The 19,126-nt window shown below is 37.7% G+C and overlaps 1 protein-coding gene across 2 annotated transcripts in view; it reads left to right on the top strand.

Annotated features, from left to right (window-relative positions):
* The window catches only part of znf330 (zinc finger protein 330), a 37,006-nt gene extending 18,219 nt beyond the window's left edge, over positions 1-18,787 (top strand). Inside the window, exons 5-8 of one of the 2 annotated variants that reach the window (XM_063046608.1) lie at positions 12,869-12,973; positions 13,737-13,783; positions 15,224-15,341; positions 18,185-18,787. In XM_063046608.1, coding sequence (XP_062902678.1) covers positions 12,869-12,973; positions 13,737-13,783; positions 15,224-15,341; positions 18,185-18,462 — 548 coding nt within the window. In that variant the 3' untranslated portion in view covers positions 18,463-18,787. The remainder of the gene's footprint in view (positions 1-12,868; positions 12,974-13,736; positions 13,784-15,223; positions 15,342-18,184) is intronic. The other variant, XM_063046607.1, reaches the window with a different exon arrangement.
* Positions 18,788-19,126: the final 339 nt, after the last annotated feature.

Here is a 19,126-nt window from a genome sequence, read left to right as displayed (position 1 = left end):
ACGGAGCCCCTAGCGACCTCTTGCAGAACCCTGGTTGAGAAACCCCGAGCTAATGGAAAGGGAAGGGGAAGGCTCCAGCACTATTCACGGTATCAGCAATCACAGGGTCCAGCATGCAAAAGGCTAGGCTGAGGAATTCACAACCATCTTCAGGTGAAAGCGAGTGTAGATAATCCATCTAAATTTCCAGCCAAGTTTCCCACCATTACTGAAACCAATCTTCTGTCAATTCAGTTTGCTCTATATAGTACTGGAAAATGATTAAGAGTACTGCATGGGAGACTTCCGGTAGCGCTCATGGAGTGAAGTCGCGTTCTTGACTCGCTCCATTACCTCTGAGTTTTTTTTCTCTATGGTCAGCTATACTTTAATTAACCATTAAGGCATCAATTTTTACAATACTTTGAATTAAACTGAATTCTCTGACAATTGGAAGATACTTAGATCTGCTATGTCTAAGAACGGGAAAAACGGCAAGGATGGTAAACCTCCGGTTAAACCGAAAGCTACGGATCTCCCCCCGACTGAATCACCGGTGACTTTGAAAGCGATATCGGAGTTAATTCAGAGGGAAATTTCAACCTCTGTTAGGGAGATGATTCGTACGGAAATTGCACGCTTTGTTAAAGACCTGATTCATACGGAGATCTCAACTAATTTCCAGAAAATTGCCGATTTAATTGATAAGATGCAAACATGTATTGCGGAACATCAGTCGGCTATATCTGATCTTCAAAAATTCGCGCAACAAAGTGAGCTTAAGATGGGGAAAATCGAAGAAACAATTAATGTAATGAAGAAGAAACTTGACTTTTTGACTTTTAAAAACTCTGACTTGGAATCTAGAATGCGACGGCAGAATTTACGAATGATTGGCGTGAGGGAAGCCGTAGAAGCTAACAACCCCATGAAATATTTCTCTCAGCTTTTAAAAGATGCATTCCCTACTGTATTTCCTGACCAACCACCGCTACTGGATCGTGTTCACAGAATCCCATCATACTCGTCTAGGTCAGATAGACCTAGGCATGTTATCTTACGTTTTCATTACTTTCAAGACAAGGAGAGACTGTTTCGATTCGCTCGATCTAAAGGTTTCATTGATTTTTCGGATCTTAAGTTCCGATTCGTGGAAGATTTCAGTAAACCAATCTGGGACCAACGGGTCCGTTACAGATCCGTGATGTCGGAATTCTATAAGATGGATTTAAGACCAGCGCTGCTGTACCCTGCACGTCTAAGGATTCGCATGTCAGATGGAGCCCTTCGTTTTTTTGATTCTCCATCGGATGCCCAGAGTTATCTGGATCAACTTTCATCTTCAACATCTTAATTGCTTTTTTTTTAATTTTCTCCGTTGATCGGAGGCTGTGAATTGGTTGGTTTTAACTTTTCTGTGCCCTATTTGGGCAGAAAAGTTTACTTTTGATTTCTTAATATGGCTGCTAAACTTTCTTTTTAACTGCGTCATTTCTTTCTTTTCCCAGGGGATTCTGGGTGGTTACTTCCCTTTTGTCATCTTATGTATTTCCTGTGCGGCCTTAAATTTTGTAGTTTTTTTTAAATTTTATTCTGTTTTGCTTTTTATAATCACTTTATGTTAATAATCCTATTTTTTTTTGTTGCTGTGTCTATTCATGAGTTTGAGGTTTATTGTGGTTTTTCTTAATATATATTTTCCGGCTTTTGTTCTGTTCTGTGTGTATTCTAATTGAGCTAACTTTTTTTTACTTATTTTTTTACTGTTTTACAATTAGCTGATCCTTTTCATATTTATACCTTTTTTTTAGGGAGCGTATACCGGAAGTCATGGGGGTAGTTTTAGCGCTTGCTTCTTTCTGGCGGGTCTGCTTTAGATTTTGCCTTGGGGTCTTGGGGCGGGGGGTGGTGGGAGGGGCTTCACGTTTTAGTTTGTTTTTCTTTGGGCTATATACATTATTGAAGTACTGGTTGCGTCCTTTTCCCCGGTATCTTTTGTATGTTCTGTTTCCTCTCCGGGTTTGTGGGTCGCGCCTATTGTCAACCCTCCTTGTTGTGGGTTGACTTTAGGATTTATGGAGTCTATTATTAATTTTGTCTCCTGGAATACTAATGGTCTTAATCATCCTATTAAAAGAAAAAAAGTTTTTAAAGTGTTCCGGAGACTTAAAGCACAAATTTTATTTTTACAAGAGACCCATGTACGGAGGGGGGACAGACTACGTTTTTTCAAATTCTGGAAGGGACAACAATTTCATTCGAACTCCAATGCTAAGATTCGAGGCGTCTCTATTTTTATAGATTCCTCAGTTACTTTTATACAACAGGATATTATCTCTGATCCGAATGGTAGATTTTTATTGGTTAGTGGTTTACTATTTAATAAAAAAGTAGTTTTGGTTAATGTTTATGCTCCTAATATGGATTGTCCGGAATTTTATAAATCACTGTTTGATCAGTTTCCTAATTTGAACGAGTTTTCATTGATTTGGGGCGGAGATCTTAATACCTGTTTACCTCCAGCTTTGGACCGTTCGGCTCCTTTACGGACTTTACCTAATAAATCTGCAAATTTGATTAATTTTTTCCTTTCTGATTCTGGGTCGACGGACATTTGGCGTTTTCTGCATCCTCAGGAAAAAGATTTTTCCTTTTTTTCACATGTTCATCATTCCTATTCAAGAATTGATTATTTTTTTATTGATTCTCGTCTCATTCCTTCAGTGATTAAATGTGATTATGATTCTATAACCATTTCGGATCATGCTCCACTTAAGCTTTCTATTAAAATTATGGCCAATATACCAAACAATAGACAATGGCGTTTTAATTCGCTGTTGCTTCAGGACTCGGACTTTGTTAATTTTATGAATGAACAGATTGAGCTTTTTTTTACAATTAACCATACAGAAGATATTTCGGTTAACACTCTTTGGGACACTTTTAAAGCCTATATTCGGGGTCAGATTATTTCGTATTCCGTTGCTTTGAGGAAGAAACAGAAGCAGGAGGAGATGGCAATTGTGGACAAGATTAAAGAAATTGATAAGAAATATGTTATGGCTCCTTCTGAGGAGCTATACAAACAAAGAACTGAACTTCAAATGGAACACAGTTTACTACTCTCGTCCTCGATTGTAAACCAATTAAAGAAAACAAGAAGTGATTTTTATGTTCACAGTGATAAAATTGGGAAGCTGCTGGCTAATCAATTGAAATCTAATTATGTTAAATCTCAAATTAATCAGATTTATAACCAAAATGATCGATTGATATTGGATCATGTGGGGATTAATCAAACCTTTTGTGATTTTTATTCTTCTTTATATCAATCAGAGTCTCCTCGAGATTCTAAATATATGAATGATTTTTTAGATAAGTTAGACTTCCCTCAGATTTCACAGGATATGTCTTCTTTATTAGATACTTCCATTACAATGGATGAGATTAAGAATGTTATTTTTTCTATGAATCTGGGGAAAGCTCCTGGCCCTGATGGGTTTACCGTTGAATTTTATAAATGTTTTGCCTCTTTATTGATTCCTTGGCTCTATAAAGTTTTTGAGGCTTCTTTGAAACTTGGTAAACTTCCGGAATCTTTTAATAGAGCATCAATTTCTTTAATACTAAAGAAGGATAAAGACCCTGCTCAATGTGCATCTTATAGACCAATATCTTTATTAAATGTTGATTCTAAAGTTTTTTCTAAGTTATCAGCAAATAGACTAGAAAAAGTACTTCCTTCTATTATTTCGGAAGACCAAACGGGTTTTATTAAAGGTCGTTACTCTTTTTATAATATTCGTACATTGTTAAATATCGTTTATACTCCCTCACAAAATGTTCCTGAGTGTGTTATTTCTTTAGATGCCGAGAAAGCTTTTGATAGAGTAGAATGGCCTTATTTATTTAAGGTGCTTGAAATGTTTAATTTTAGCTTGAAATTTATATCCTGGATTAAACTGTTATATCACTCCCCTGTAGCCTCGGTTCGTACTAACTCTTTAAACTCACCTTTTTTTCCTCTCTTTCGTGGTACTCGACAAGGCTGTCCTCTTAGTCCCCTATTATTTGATATTGCATTAGAACCTCTTGCAATTGCTATTCGAGAATCTTCAAATATTACTGGGATAACTCGGGGATTAAAGTCCCATAAATTATCACTCTATGCTGATGATTTACTTTTATATATTTCTAATCCTGAGAGATCTATTCCTGCTGTTTTAGAGTTATTAGCACAATTTGGTCTTTTCTCAGGTTATAAATTAAATCTTAGTAAGAGTGAACTTTTTCCGATTAATAAACATCTTCCCTTATATTATAAATTTCCATTTAAATTGATTAATAATTATCTTTCATATCTTGGGATTAAAATTACTTGTAAACATAAAGATTTATTTAAGACTAACTTTTTACCATTAATAGACCATATTACTCAACTTTCATCTAAATGGTTTCCCTTATATTTAACTTTGATTGGTCGTATTAATGCAGTTAAGATGTTTTTTTTGCCAAAATTTTTATATGTGTTTCAGGCATTACCAATTTTTGTTCCTAAATCTTTTTTTGATAAAGTCGACTCTAAAATTTTTTCATTTATTTGGCAGAATAAGAATCCGAGACTGGGTAAAATACATTTACAGAAAGCTAAGAGAGATGGAGGTTTAGCATTACCTAACTTTAGATTTTATTATTGGGCTATTAATATTCGACATATGAAATTTTGGTTACTTGACCGGGACATACTATCTATTCCTAAATGGGTAGCATTGGAATTACAATCTGTTCAGGGTTATACACTTGGTTCTATTTTAGGTTCCTCTCTTCCTTTTGATTCGAAACGTCTTAAGCAGGTCTCTAACCCGATAGTTAAATATGCTTTGCGCATTTGGTTTCAAATCAGAAAATTTTTTGATCTTAATCAATTCGGGTTAGCGATTCCTATTTTAGGTAACATATTTTTTCCTCCCTCTTTTACGGATCGCGCTTTTCAAACTTGGAAGACTAAGGGTATTTTACGGTTTTTGGATTTATTTTTAGATGGTTCCCTTATGTCTTTTGAACAATTATCTAATAAATATAACTTATCAAGAATACATTTTTTTAGATATTTACAAGTTAGAAATTTCCTAAGTACTATACTTTCTTCCTTTCCAATGCTTCCTCCTATATATATTTTAGATTCGATAATTAACCTTAATCCATGTCAGAAAGGTGCATCGGCTATGATTTATAATATTATTATGAAACTTAGGAAAGCTCCATTTGATAAGATTAGGGTAGATTGGGAACAGGAATTGGGGCTTACCATTTCTGTGGATGATTGGGGGCAGATTTTACAATTAGTTAATACTTCCTCTATTTGTGCTAAACATTCCCTAATTCAATTTAAAGTGGTTCATAGAGCACATATGTCCAAAGATAAGTTAGCGCGTTTTTACTCGCATATTAATCCTTTCTGTGATAGATGTTCGGGGCAGATAGCCTCTTTAACTCATATGTTTTGGTCTTGCCCTACTTTGGAAACTTTTTGGAGAGATATTTTCAATATTATTTCTAAGGTATTAAATATAGATATCTCTCCTCACCCTATTACTGCTATCTTTGGACTACCTAAAATTTCTAGTAATCTTTCCCCTTCAGCCCGTAGAATGATTGCATTTCTTACTTTAATGGCGAAAAGATGTATTTTACAACATTGGAAAGAGCTTAATGCTCCAACTACCTTTTTTTGGTTTTCTCAGACGATTTTATGTTTGAATCTGGAGAAAATTAGAAGTAACCTTTATGATTCTTCATTTAAATTTGAACAGATTTGGGGACCTTTTATTCGATATTTTCATTTAATGTAATATTTACCCTTCTTGTTTTTTTTTACTGTTTTAATGGAGGTCGGGATTGAGGACGTGATTTTAAGTTTAACTCTGTTTGGTTTCAAGTTAGCCCATTGCTTTGCTTTGCTTTTAGTTAGTTGCACGGTGGGTTTTTTTTGGGGGTTTTTTTTCTTTTTTTCCATTGATATATATAAAATCTAGTATACTATTATGTTATCTTGGTTTCTTATGCTTAAATTACATTGTTTGTAGTATTTTCTTTTTGGTATTGTTATCTTTTGGAATTTTATTATACTTTAACATTGTATTAATGTTTATATGGCTTACCTTTTTTGTATACTTACTCAATAAAAAGATTTAAAAAGAAAGAAAGAGTACTGCATGCAGACAACGTGCTGGCTATGGTACTGAAGATCTGCAATCTAAGTCTAGCTAAGTCGTTACAGTACAGTTACAAAACTGGCACGTACAGGACTGGAAAATGGCTTGGATATTCCCATTGACAAAAAGCAGGACAAATTCAAAACTGCTGATTTAATGCAAAATTAGTCTACTCTCAATCATCAAAGCAATGGAAGATGTCATTGACTGGTACTATCAAATGGTGCCACTCAGTTTGTCTTCCCAGGATCACTTGTTATAGACTTTGTCACAGACTTGGACCAATTAACTGAATTTTAGAGGGAAGGTGAACATACCTGTCTTTGGTATCAAGCCAGCAATTTGACTGGATATGGTATCAAGGAGTCCTTGTGAAACAAAAGGGTGGGCAGTAGGAAACAGAAATGCTTGGACTCCTACTGTGCTCAGAAGGAGGTGATTTATAGTTGCTTTAAGTCAATCATCATTGCCTTTTGGGTATTATTGCAGCAAATTCTTAGTGGAGCTGTCTCAGTTGCTTCAATTATAATCATTCTTCCAATTTGGTGATGTTCAATTCTATGTATAGCTCTTCAGCAAATGAAATAGTACATGCCTGAATGCATTAAGAAATGACAGCATTAGAGCTTGGGCTGATGTATGACAATCAACTTTCTTGCCACAGAAGTACCCACAAATGCAGTTTCCAACAAGAGAAAGACCCGTGACATTCAACAGAATATTGTTGCTCAGTTGTCCACTATCCAAGTGGCAATAATTTTCTTTTATGTTACTTGAATTTTATGAGCAGTAGCTTGATGACGGTCAGGGATCCCCTGCTGACCAGAATAAACCCTACCGAGTGAAGCATCTTCAGAATTGTCTGGAAGATCCTCTTGATGCTGTTGTTGTGTGATACATTTTGTGAGTTTGACCATGGTTTTCTTAGCAAATAGATTCTAGGAAACCTAGTATCTAGCAACGGTGGTTTGCTATTGCCTATCATTGGGCGAACTAAAATCGCCATTTGTTTGTTTTATCGACTACACGAAAGCATTTGATAAAGTGAAGCACAATAAGTTATTTGAAATATTACAGAAAACTCTAGATCTAGATTCGAAAGACCTCCGCGTGATCAGAAATCTGTACTGGGAACAAACTGCCGCTGTAAGAGTAGATGGAGAAGTTTACGAAAGTCAAGAGAGGCGTTAGACAAGGGTGTGTTTTCTCCCCTGATTTATTTAATATGTACAGTGAAACAATATTACTGAAAATTAGACATCTTGGGAATCAAAGTTGGCAGTGAAAACATCAATAATTTCAGATATGCAGATGACACTGTTAATTGCAAGTATGGAGGAAGAACTACAAAACTTAATTGACATAATTGTTGAGGAAAGTACGAAAATGGGTCTATCGATCAATTGAAAAAAGACAGAATATATGGTGATATCCAAAAAGAAGGAGAATCCTATCTGCAGGCTGAGAATAAGTGGGGAAGACATAAAACAAGTACAGAACTTTTGCTACTTAGGAAGCTGGGTGACATCAGATGGCAGGTGCGACATGGACATCAAAAGAAGAATAGGGATGGCAAAAGATACCTTTACGAGAATGAAGAGTATACTGACCAACACTAAGCTACTGAAATGTTACGTTTATCCAGTTATGTAATATGGCTCAGAATGTTGGACAATATCTAGTAACATGAGGAAAGTAATTGAAGCAGCAGAGATGTGGTTTTTGAGGAGGATGCAAAGATTATCATGGACGAAACGAATATCTAACGAGGATGTCATGAACAGAGCAAACAGAAAAAGAGAAATAATGTATGAGATCATGAAAAGGCAATGTAACTTCATTGGACATGTGATTAGGAAAGAGGAGTTAGAATGCACGGTAATTATGGGAAAGATTGAAGGGAAGAAAGCAAGAGGAAGACAAAGACAAATGATGATGGAGACAGCAGCCAGAGAACTGGAAATGAATACCAATGAATTGATCCACTTGACTCGAAACAGGAGTGTGTCGGCCATGGCAGTCAAAGCTTGAACTGGGCATGGCACCTGATGATGATGATGTCCACTATCAAGATATTCGATGTTCCTATTGAACACCACTCCATAGGATATAGCCATATTAATACCACAACTACCAGAGCAGGTCAGAGGCTGGCTATCCTGTGGCCCCAGCTCATCTCCTGACATCCCAGAACCTTTCCACCATCTCTAAGCCACAAATCAGGAGCATGATGGAATCAATCTCCATTTGCCTGGATGATTACAGCAGTAGAGGTACAGTGGAATTGGGATCATTGGGACCAGTACACTTTGGCCCAATTAAGCGGTTGCCCCAATAGCCAAAGTTTCATAGAAATAGTTAAAAAGGTATTTAAAAAAAAATAATAATTTTAACTGAGTAACAAATTATGCTATATGCATTTAAATGAAATACAGAACAAATTAGAACACTATCAATACTACAGTACTAAAAAACTATTAGTTACTAATTGTTATTGACAGAGGAATTCATACAGTGTATATGCTGGATTCTTTTGACAGTAAATGAACAAAATCAGCATAGACACCTAGTTTAGATAACGGACTGCCTTCGTACAATGCAATGGACACTTGAACCCTCCAAATCTTCATTTTCATTCCTGGCTGTTTCTGGCATCTCCAAGCCTGAATGCTTGAAACCGCAGTGGGCAAAACAGTTCTGAATTGTCTTGCTGCTTATTTCTTACTAACGTTCAGTGACAAAAATTGCTGCTTTTTGAACACAAGTACATGTGACTGACTATTTAAAAACTGTTTGCTCTTAGCACGGCGTAGTGCACGTGTTTGACGCTAGTTAGAAACTGTTTGGCAACAGACAGCTGTCCCAATTAGTGGCATAATACCCCAAATAAGTAGCTGCCATGATTTAACTGATGCCTAATTAACTGGAATCCACTGTATTCTAAAAGCTCAAAACCTTCCAGGGCAAAGCAACCATTTGATTGGCACTGTATCGATTGCCTGACAGTTGCATTCTCTCTATAATCAGTGAACCGTTCACTTATCAGTTCCTATGACTATCTTCAAAATGTATTATAGTTTTTCACTGAAGCAGCTTCAGCTACATCTCCTAAACTATGACATCTACCACAAAGAAGAGCTTTAGGTACATGGGAAAGCAATCTCCCTTCTAAATCACATAGAATTCTGACTTGAAAATATATCACCAGTACTTTCTTACTACTTGTGTTTGAATCCTTCAGCTCCCTGCTCATCAGGACTGCACAAAAGTGATTGCAGTGAATGCTGGCCTCACCGGATTTGGCAGAATCCCAAAAAATATTAACAAATAAGAAATGGCATGCTACCAGAACTCTCCATTTTTCAGCTATTTGGAACCAGTTGTTGCAGGGTTTCTATTAGCAAAGTTATCAACCAGGAATCCAGTTCTTGCCTATCTGGTGGATCTGTACCAGATTACTCAGTGGGAGACTTTCTTGCCTGGGGTAGTCTTGTTGAGTTTCTGCCCAGGGTGATGAATGTGGGGAGCTTGATGATTGGAATGCCAAGAGTATGTAGTCAGATTCTCTCTTGGGGTCTACTCAGAATGGCCTCTTCAATGACTTGATAATGTAATGAAAGGGGAAATATAAAGACACTTTTAAATTGTTTTCATTGCATATGTGCAAGAATAGCATAATCAAATCTGCTTAATGTGTTGTCTGTGTAACACTAAAGTATTTAGGGGTATTAGTTGTAGCAAACTAGATGCCATATAAATATCACTGGACAACAAAGATTTTGCTTCATGAATAGGTTTGGATGTAACTTAGGGAATTTCAGTGATTTTCCATTATGTGCAATTTTTCTGGATTTGCCTAGATTTATTATTTCATTTCATATTTGAAGTCAATTAAAATGCTGAGATGTAAGCTGAATAGTTTTCTATCTTATCCAGGCATGCTTTGGGTTGCCAGCATGACCCACAACAATGATATCTCTTTATTGTTTCTTCACTGTTAAGCCTGAAAGCTGTGCTGTTACACAACGGCAGTGTCTACCCTTCAATACCAATCAGCTATGCCGAAACTTGGAAGTCTTGTTGAAAGACATACAGTACAGCAACACAACTGGAACATCTGTGGTGATCTGACAGTAATAGTGCTGTTACTAGGAATGCAGCTTGGACACACGAAGTACTGTTGTTTCATTTGCGAATGAGATGGCAGTGTTTAAGAATCTCATTACGTTGAAAAGGATTGGCCACTCCGTAAACAGTTAGCTCCAGGGCAGGAAAGTGTGGCACATAAGCCACTTGTAGATCAAAGAAAGATATTTTTGCCACCTCATCATATAAAAATTTGACTTATGAAAAATTTTGTGAGATCGATGAACAAGAACAGTGAAGGATTTTGATATTTGATGTTTTCCAGAATAACTGGTGCCAAGATTAAGGAAGGCATTTTTGTTGGTCCACAAATCAAATAGGTCATTAGTGATAGGCGATTCAGAGAACTTCTAGTTGGATTGGACAAAATTGCATGGAAGGCATTCAAGGATGTTGTTGAAAATTTTATTGGCAATTACAAAGCACTAAGCTATGTGTAGTTGGTTGACAATATACTTCAAGCATACAAAACCATGAAATGCAACATGTCACTAAAGATTCATTTTCTGCATTCCCATTTAGACTTCTTCCCTGCAAATCTTGGCACTGTCAATAACGATTAACCCATAGTGCCTCTCATTGTCTCTATTAGTAAATACCATCAGTGTGGATAGCAGCATTCTGTATTTGGAGACCAGCACGACAACATGAAATGCATGTAGTAAAATAGTAGATTAATATAAGTTTATTTATTGAGATAGTGTGGAATAGGCCTTTCTGGCCCTTTGACCAATGCCAGCCAATAATTCCCCCCCCCCCCCCAGTTTAACCCTAGCCTAATCATGGGACAACTTACAGTGACCAATTAACCTACCAACTGGAATGTCATTGGACTCTGAGAGGAAACAGGAGCACCTAGAGGAAACCCACGCGATCACGGGGAGAAACTGCTTTCAAACAGCAGTGAATGAATGGATGTAATTATTTCTGAACTTGATTTATGATGTGTCAAATAGATTGTTTCCATATCCCATTAGTTAATTGATTTGCAATATTGAACATAATTTACAATATATTAACCAATAATGTATAACTTGTCACTTTAGACTCTAAAGCAGGGGTAGGCAACCTACAGCCTGCGGGCCAAATTCGGCCCGTGAGCAAATATTGGGATACTATGCTTATCTGGCCTACAAGCGATTTTTCCTTATTCTGAGTGTTTCGCACGACCACACTGATGGACATGCATGGCATCTTGTTACACTGGCCCCAGGTTCCGTTTTGTTCCAAACCAAACACTGGTATATACGAATGACGGGAAGGCAGACTACCTTATTAATATGTATTAGATACACTCTGTGCAAGCACAGGTTTCCAGATGGGATTGTTCAAATTTGTAAACAGAAACAGCGTCACTGTGTTTTAACAAGAAATCCAAGCTGAATACCCAGATATTTACATGTGCTGCAATACTTGTTGAATAACTCGCGTTTTGAAATAAAATCGAAGAAAAAAAATTCCAATGACAGTGAATGCAAAAGGCAGGAAGGTAGACACTGACTGCCAAAATTTCCAAGACACTTGGACACTAGATTACTTCTTCATCGTGCAAGCTGGGAAACCAGTTTGTCTCATTTGCCTAGAAAATGTTGCTGTGAAGAAGGTGGCAAATATCAGGTGACATTACGAGACCCTAACTTAGTGGACCATGCAAAAAAGATGGCATCATTGTTTGTCAGCACTTATCTGCGTGAGCAATTATTTTCAAAAGTGAAGCACACCAAGAACCATTTGAGAACAAGATTGACTGATGTCCATCTGGATAATGTCTTGCTCTTGGCAACAAGTCTGACACCCAATATTGAGAAGCTTTCAAGCAACAAACAGCATCAACTTTCCCATTGATTTATCGACTCTTTGCATTAGAATTTTCTTTTTTATTATACTTAATTTACCACCATTCAATGCATCATGTTCATGCGTTTTATATTTAAAGATTCTTTGTGTCTTTTTAATAGATTCAAAAGATGCCTTGATTGAAATAAATTGCAACTAAACTGAGTTCTTTGATTACTAATTGGCATCCTTGGTTCAGCACAAATGATTTTCTAGCATGTGTTATTCATTCATTTCAGGCAAAACATAACTAGATGTATTTAAATGGATAATTCCCATATTTCAAGTTTTTTTTAAAATGGCATTTATCTGGCCCACTGTCCACTCATTAGGCAAAAAGATTGCCAACCCCTGCTCTAAACTGTTGGCTGGCATCCATTTAATCATTTGTAATAAAATAGATGGCTAAATTCCATGTAATAAATGTATATTTTATTGCTGAAGATGTCATATCCTGTTCTGTCCGTGATTTTTTTAAATTGCAAAATCTATGGACAGATTAAGTGACTGAAAAGCTCATGATAACCCATGAAATTTAAAAAAAAACAACTTGAGTTTTCCAGGTCCTGGCCTGAATCATATAAATTTCTGTTGCACCAGCTTCCATTTGATGTAAAGTTGAATTTGTGTTAGCTTGGCATTCACAAGAGATTTTCTAAACTTCTCAGATCATAATTCACATCTTATTACAGGAGGGAGAATTTTCCGGTGCTCCTTCTGTAACAACTTCCTCTGTGAAGATGATCAATTTGAGCATCAAGCCAGCTGTCAAGTTCTGGACTCTGAAACCTATAAGTGTAAGTTCTTGTTTGATGCAGATCTTCTCGGTATTGACCCCCCCAGGTAGTGGGAAAAAATACCACCAATAAATTGATGGTATTTGTAAGTTTTCATTTTGGTGGTTGTCCAGAGGCAGGTTTAGTAACACGTGTCCTAAATGCTGTACACTTGAGATACATGTTGGACTCCAGCTGGATTGGTTGAAAATCTTGTCTGTGGCCTGGAAGTGACTAAATGATTTCAGGACATTCTGCACTGGCAGACAACTTAAGAGGAAATTACATTTACCAGTTAATTTCAAGGAAACAAAAGCACTGCAGTCACTCAAGATACGGTTACATGTTACAATGGGCAGGAATCAACATTCTCATTTGATGAGGAACTCTTAAATATTCTCTATTAGGATATTGGTGTACATTTTATTAAAAAAAAAGTGATATTAGGTAGTGAAAAGGAATGAAATCAAAGCAGAGGCCTTGTTATCTTTGCTCTCCAGCTACCTAGAGGTTTTCAGGATAGGGTTTTCATTTTTTTTCTTGTGACGTATCACAGCACTAAGAGATTTACAGGTTTCATTGGAAAACTGATTAACAATGCAAGGGCTTTACTCTTTCCATTGTATCTCCGCTATGATACTTGTAATCATCCAACAAAATAAGCATGGGTGGGAGTTCCCAGGTTTCTCGTAATAAAGTTTGGGGTTAGGGAAAAGACTGTCATTAACCCAGTTCATGATTTGTTTATGTTTCTACCTTACTAAAAGAATTGCTTTCTTGGCAGGCATGTCTTGTAATCGTCTAGGGCAACATACTTGTCTACGTTGTAAGGTAATAAGGGTTTAAAATACTTTTGTTCCATAGATAGGACTTGAGTCCACAAACTGGGTAGTTTAATTTGCCTTTTTGTAATGGGAGTAGAAACATTTATTTGGTTTTGTAAATGATAACTTTCATTGACATGTAAAGCTTCCATTTCCTTTGACACATGGTTCACACAAAATGCTTTAGGAACCCTGCCACTCAGGCAGCATCAATGGGGAAAATAGTGAACGGACATTTCTGGCTGAGGTCCTTCTTCACGACTAAGGGGGAAGATGCTTGAATAACAGGGTTGGGAGAGGGGAAAGGGGCTAGTAGGAAGGTGATGGGTGAAGCCAGGTGGCTAGGAAAAGCAGAGGGCTGGAGAAGAAAGAATCTGATAGAGGAGAGTGGACAATAGGATAAAGTGAAGACAGAGGGGAGCCAGGGGAAGTAATAGGTGAGATGAAGTGAAAGGTCAGAGTGGGGTATAGAGGAAGATGGTTTTGGGGGGGAGGGTGGAATTCGTTCACTGGAAGAAGAAATGATATTCATGCCATCAGGTTGGAGGGTACCCAGACAAAATGTAAGGTGTTGCTCCTCCATCCAGAGGGTGGCCTCATCTTGGCACAAGAGGAGGCCATGGAACAACACACCAGAATAGGAATTGGAATCAATATGTTGGGCCACCGGGAAGTCCTGCTTGTGGTGGATGGTGCAGAGATACTTGACAGAATGGCCCCCCAATTTATGATAGGCCTCACCAATGTAGAGGAGGCATCAGGAGCACGGGCCACAATAAATGACCCCCAAGCAGATTCGCAGGTGAAGTGTTGCTTCACCTGGAAGGACTGTTTGGGGCAGTGAATGGAGTTGAGGGAGGATGAGGTGTATGGGCAAGTGTAGCACTTGGACCACTTGCAGTGATAAGTGCCAGGAGGGAGATTAGTGGGGAGGGACAAATGGACAAGGGAATTACTCGGGAAGCAATCCTTGTGGAAAGCCAAGTGGTGGGGGAGGGACATAAAGGTGTGTTTAGTGGTAGGATCCTTTTGGAGATGGTGGAAGTTGCGGAGGCTGATGGGGTGGTAGTTAAGGAGAAGAGGGAATCTATCATTGTTAGAGTGGTGGATAGGTGGGGTGAGTGCGGATGTATGAAGCCACCCTCTGGAGGAGCAACACCTTATCTCATCTGAGTACTCTCCAACCTGATTTCATGAATATTGATTTCTCCTTCTGGTGAACAAATCCCTTATTCTCCACCTGGACTTCTCACTTCTCACCTGCCTCTAGCTGCGTTCTCCTTCCCCCACGCCCACCTTTTTATTCAGGCATCTTCCCCCATCCTCCTCAGTCCTGAAAAGGTATCTTGGCCCGAATGTCGACTGTTTACTCTTCTTCCAGCATTTGCAGACCTTGGTGTTTCTGTTTCACAACTGTGTTTTTTTTAAATCCCTCTTTTCTCTAAAGGCCTGTTACTGTGATGATCATGTTCGCAGCAAGATTTTCAAACAGGAAAAGGGGAAAGGGCCACCCTGTCCTAAATGTGGCCATGGAACACAGGAAACAAAGGATTTAAGCATGTCCAGTAAGTTCAGTCATTGCTTGAACCAACAGTTCCCTACAACAAGGTGAAACCATATTGTAAGGAATTCATGCTATGTTCAAAAAATGAGTTGGTTGGATAAGTCTACTTTAATTCAAAGTCCACTTTACTCAACATGTTGGAAGAGATTTTAAATAACTTTTTATTAGATCGCGTGCCATGGTCATACTTCCCATTTGTGAATTCAAAATCATTGTTTGCATTCATTGGGTTTTATAGATCTCTCTACCTATATTTACAGCCTTTTTTCTTCTTGCAATAGTGGCTGTGCCTTTTAGCTGTTGAATCCCTTAGTCTGAAATTCCCTTCTGTACTCTTACATGATTACTCAGTTTTCTGTGCCTTGTCAAAAGAGCTCCTTTGACACACTTTCCTCAACTTTGTCCATGACCCTTTTTTTTGAGAGAGAGCTTCAGGCAGCTCAAACCAAAATATAAAACAACTGAATTATAGGTTGTAGTTTACAATTTTGGTTATTTTTGTCTAGGACCCTAGAATTGCAGGATAGGCTTGTATCTAAATTCACCTTAGACTTGAGAGATAAAGCGAATGATAACTTGCAAAACTGTTTGTATGTTTGGGGAGGAGGTGGGGAAGAAACAAGTGGGTTTTGAATCATCAGCTTTAAACTAACTTCCACTCTGAACCTTATTAAGGAACTCTGTTACAGTTGTAGTTTGCAGGCACTGTTTAATTTCTGGCACTGTCTTTGTTAGAATGCAAAATCAAATGAAATGTTTTGGACCATATGAATGTTTAATTGACATCATTTGGGTGAAAAGCCAACCACCTGAGGCAATAGGCTAGTTATTTTGTCTGGCCTGATTGATCTCAAGTGTTGCTAATTGTCAAACAGGGCAGTTCTTGCAATTTAAGATGTACAATAAAACGCAACAGAAATTGACCTGTTCTTAAGCTATCTAACTCAACAAATGATTCACATTTCAACCAAATGTTGCATTGAGATTTAGGATTCCAAAGAAGAGTATGTGGTATAGAAATAGTACAGTGCTATAAAGGCAGAGTTATTTGAGATGGACTACAAAAAGTAATCCGAGACAACTCCGGTAAATAAGCGGTGGCAGATATTCAGCCAGCAGGTCCAGGATGGTCGATGGGGATTTATGATACTTAGAAAGAGGGATGCCAAGGGATGTGAAGATGATGTGAAATTGTAAAGTAGGACAGGCAAAGTGGAAAATGCAGTGAAAGACTTGGAAACTGATAGACGGAGGATTTTGAGAGAAAACTGTGATATCAGAACCAACAATAAGGATTTCTATAGATGTGTAAATAAAAACAAAAGCAGCTAGGGCAAGTGTGGGACCTCCAGAGAACAAGGTTCGTGAATTAATAATGGGAAACAGCAGATATACGGAAACAATTTTTTTTTGCATCTCTCTTCATCAAGGAAGAAGGCCCTAGGACAGTCTGAATTCAAATAGCATGAAAGAACTTGTAGAAATCCCAATCACAAGGGATAAAGTATTAGAGAAAGTAATGGGGTTAAAGGCAGACAAATCACCAGGACTCAGTGGCCTGGGCTCAAGAGTTTGTGGAGCCATTGAATGAAATTCCTCAAAGCTTGTTAAATTCTGGGAGTATACCAGAAGATTGCAGTGTGGTGGGGAATATGCCAACATGACTTCCTTGTTCATAAAAGGAAGAAGACAGAAGGCAAGAGTCTGTGGACTAATTAGTTTAACATGTACAGTTGGTATAGTCAATTAAAGAACAGATAAATAATCACTTAGGAGAGCTGAATGTAATCAACCTAGTCCACATGGTTTTATGAAAGGTAAATCATGCTTGACAAATTTGCTTAAAGTCCTAGAGGATGGGACCAGAGGGTTGATGGTGTGGAACATGTAGATGTTGTATATTTAGATTTCTAAAAATATTGGACCAGCTGGCATGTAAAGGTTGGTGGATAAATTAATAGCACCAGGTACTGGAGAAAGTAAGTTAGTGTGGTTTGAAAACTGGCTATCAGATTGAAAGTGGAAAGTTGAATGAATGGGTCATTTTCAGTCTAGAAGGATGTAACTAATGGAGTACCTCAGAGATCAGTCTTGGCTCTCAATAGTTTACCATTTACAACAATGCTCCACAGAAGTGAATTAAGTGTAAGGTTTCCAAGTTTCCCAGTGATATGAAAACGATTTGGAAGGGCTGCAGTGTGATGCAGATATACTCAGTGCTTGGGTGAAAACCTGGCAAGTTCAGTTTAATGTAAAGGAGTGTGAGATCATGTACTTTAAGAAGAATCAAAAGGTGGACTATTACAGTTTCTAAATGGAAAGAGACTGCACTGAGGTAATTTCAGAGGGACCTGGGTGTTCTACTGTATGAATCTCAAACTTAGCAGGCAAATACACCAATTTGGCCTTTATTTCGAATGAGTTGTAGTTTAAAAGTAGGGAGTTGCTGTTACAATTGAACAGGTTTTTGGTGAGACTACTGGGATACTAGACACTATTTTGGATATAGTGGCAGTGAAAGCAGTCTAAAGGAGATTCACGGGGCCTAGTGCCCTAACAGGAAAGGCTTAACAGTTTGTGTCGGTAAACTTTGGAGTTTAGGAGATTAAGGGGTGACCTTATTCAAACATAAGATCCTAAGGGAGCTTCAGAACTGGGCAGCAGCACTAACTGCTGTGCCACCTCAAATCTCAATGCAACGGTAGAACTTGCAAACTAATTTTTGCAAATTGATATAGAAAGGGAAATATTCCTTGGTTTTATATTGAATATGAACTGGAAACCATTAACTGAATCCCAAAAAGTCCTAAATTGTATGTCAAGTGAATTGTTTTTATGTTGTAGCTCGTGCATTGAAGTTCGGCAGGCAGAGTGGCTTAGACGATGGTGGTGCGTCTGGCTATGATGACTACTGGAAAAATATGGCATCTGGTGGAGGTGGATCATGTACAGTTGATGAAGATGAGGAATATGGTGAAGATGATGAGGAATATGATGAGGAGGATGAAGAAGTTGATGAAAAAACAGAAAATGATGATGATAAAGGGTATCTGGACACTTTTGCTGGTCTAAATCTGGGGAACACTTACGCAAGTGGCTATGCACACTATGAAGAATCATAAAATGTATGGACATTCATTGATTGTAACTTTATATTTAACAATGTGTCTTGAGGTGAGCATTAAAATAAGGTGGATTGTAAATGTTCTTCATGGAGTGCAGAATTGTTGGCTGGTTTAAAGCTACACTTCAATGAAATCTTTTTCTCAAGCTGTTTAAATAAATATGAATTACCAAATGTCATGTCCTACTATGTTTAAAAATTAATTACTTGTAGTTTCCTAGGATTTGTTTCAAATTTTAATTTCTCCTTTTAACATGTGTTAATATACAAGCTACAATTAGCACCCGTGCCACTCTTTGGTTAATTATTCCTGTTCTTAGTAATTCCTTTTCGCAATAATGTAACTAGCAGTGGCAGTTTTTATTGCCCATTCCTAGTTACACAGGAAAAACTGTTCAAGAAGATAATTTATCAAAACTTTGTTAAAGGCAGTTTGAGGTGGTTAATAAACTTTCTCTTGCTAGTGGCACTTGTCCATAAATGAACACTTAAAAAGTAAGAAGCAGTTCTCCTTCCCACTTTCCTCTTCATCTCAACTTGCCTATCATCTGCCAGCATGTACTCCTCTCCCCACTTTCTTATTCTGGCATCTTCTTGTCATCTTCCCCCGCTTAACACCGCCCCCCCCCCCCCCCCCGGGCTTCCTTACCAGTTCTGATGAA

This window comes from Mobula hypostoma, chromosome 4 (genome assembly GCF_963921235.1).
Source record: "Mobula hypostoma chromosome 4, sMobHyp1.1, whole genome shotgun sequence".
In the NCBI taxonomy this organism is placed as follows: domain Eukaryota; kingdom Metazoa; phylum Chordata; class Chondrichthyes; order Myliobatiformes; family Myliobatidae; genus Mobula; species Mobula hypostoma.
This window is presented reverse-complemented; position numbering and strand designations above follow the sequence as displayed.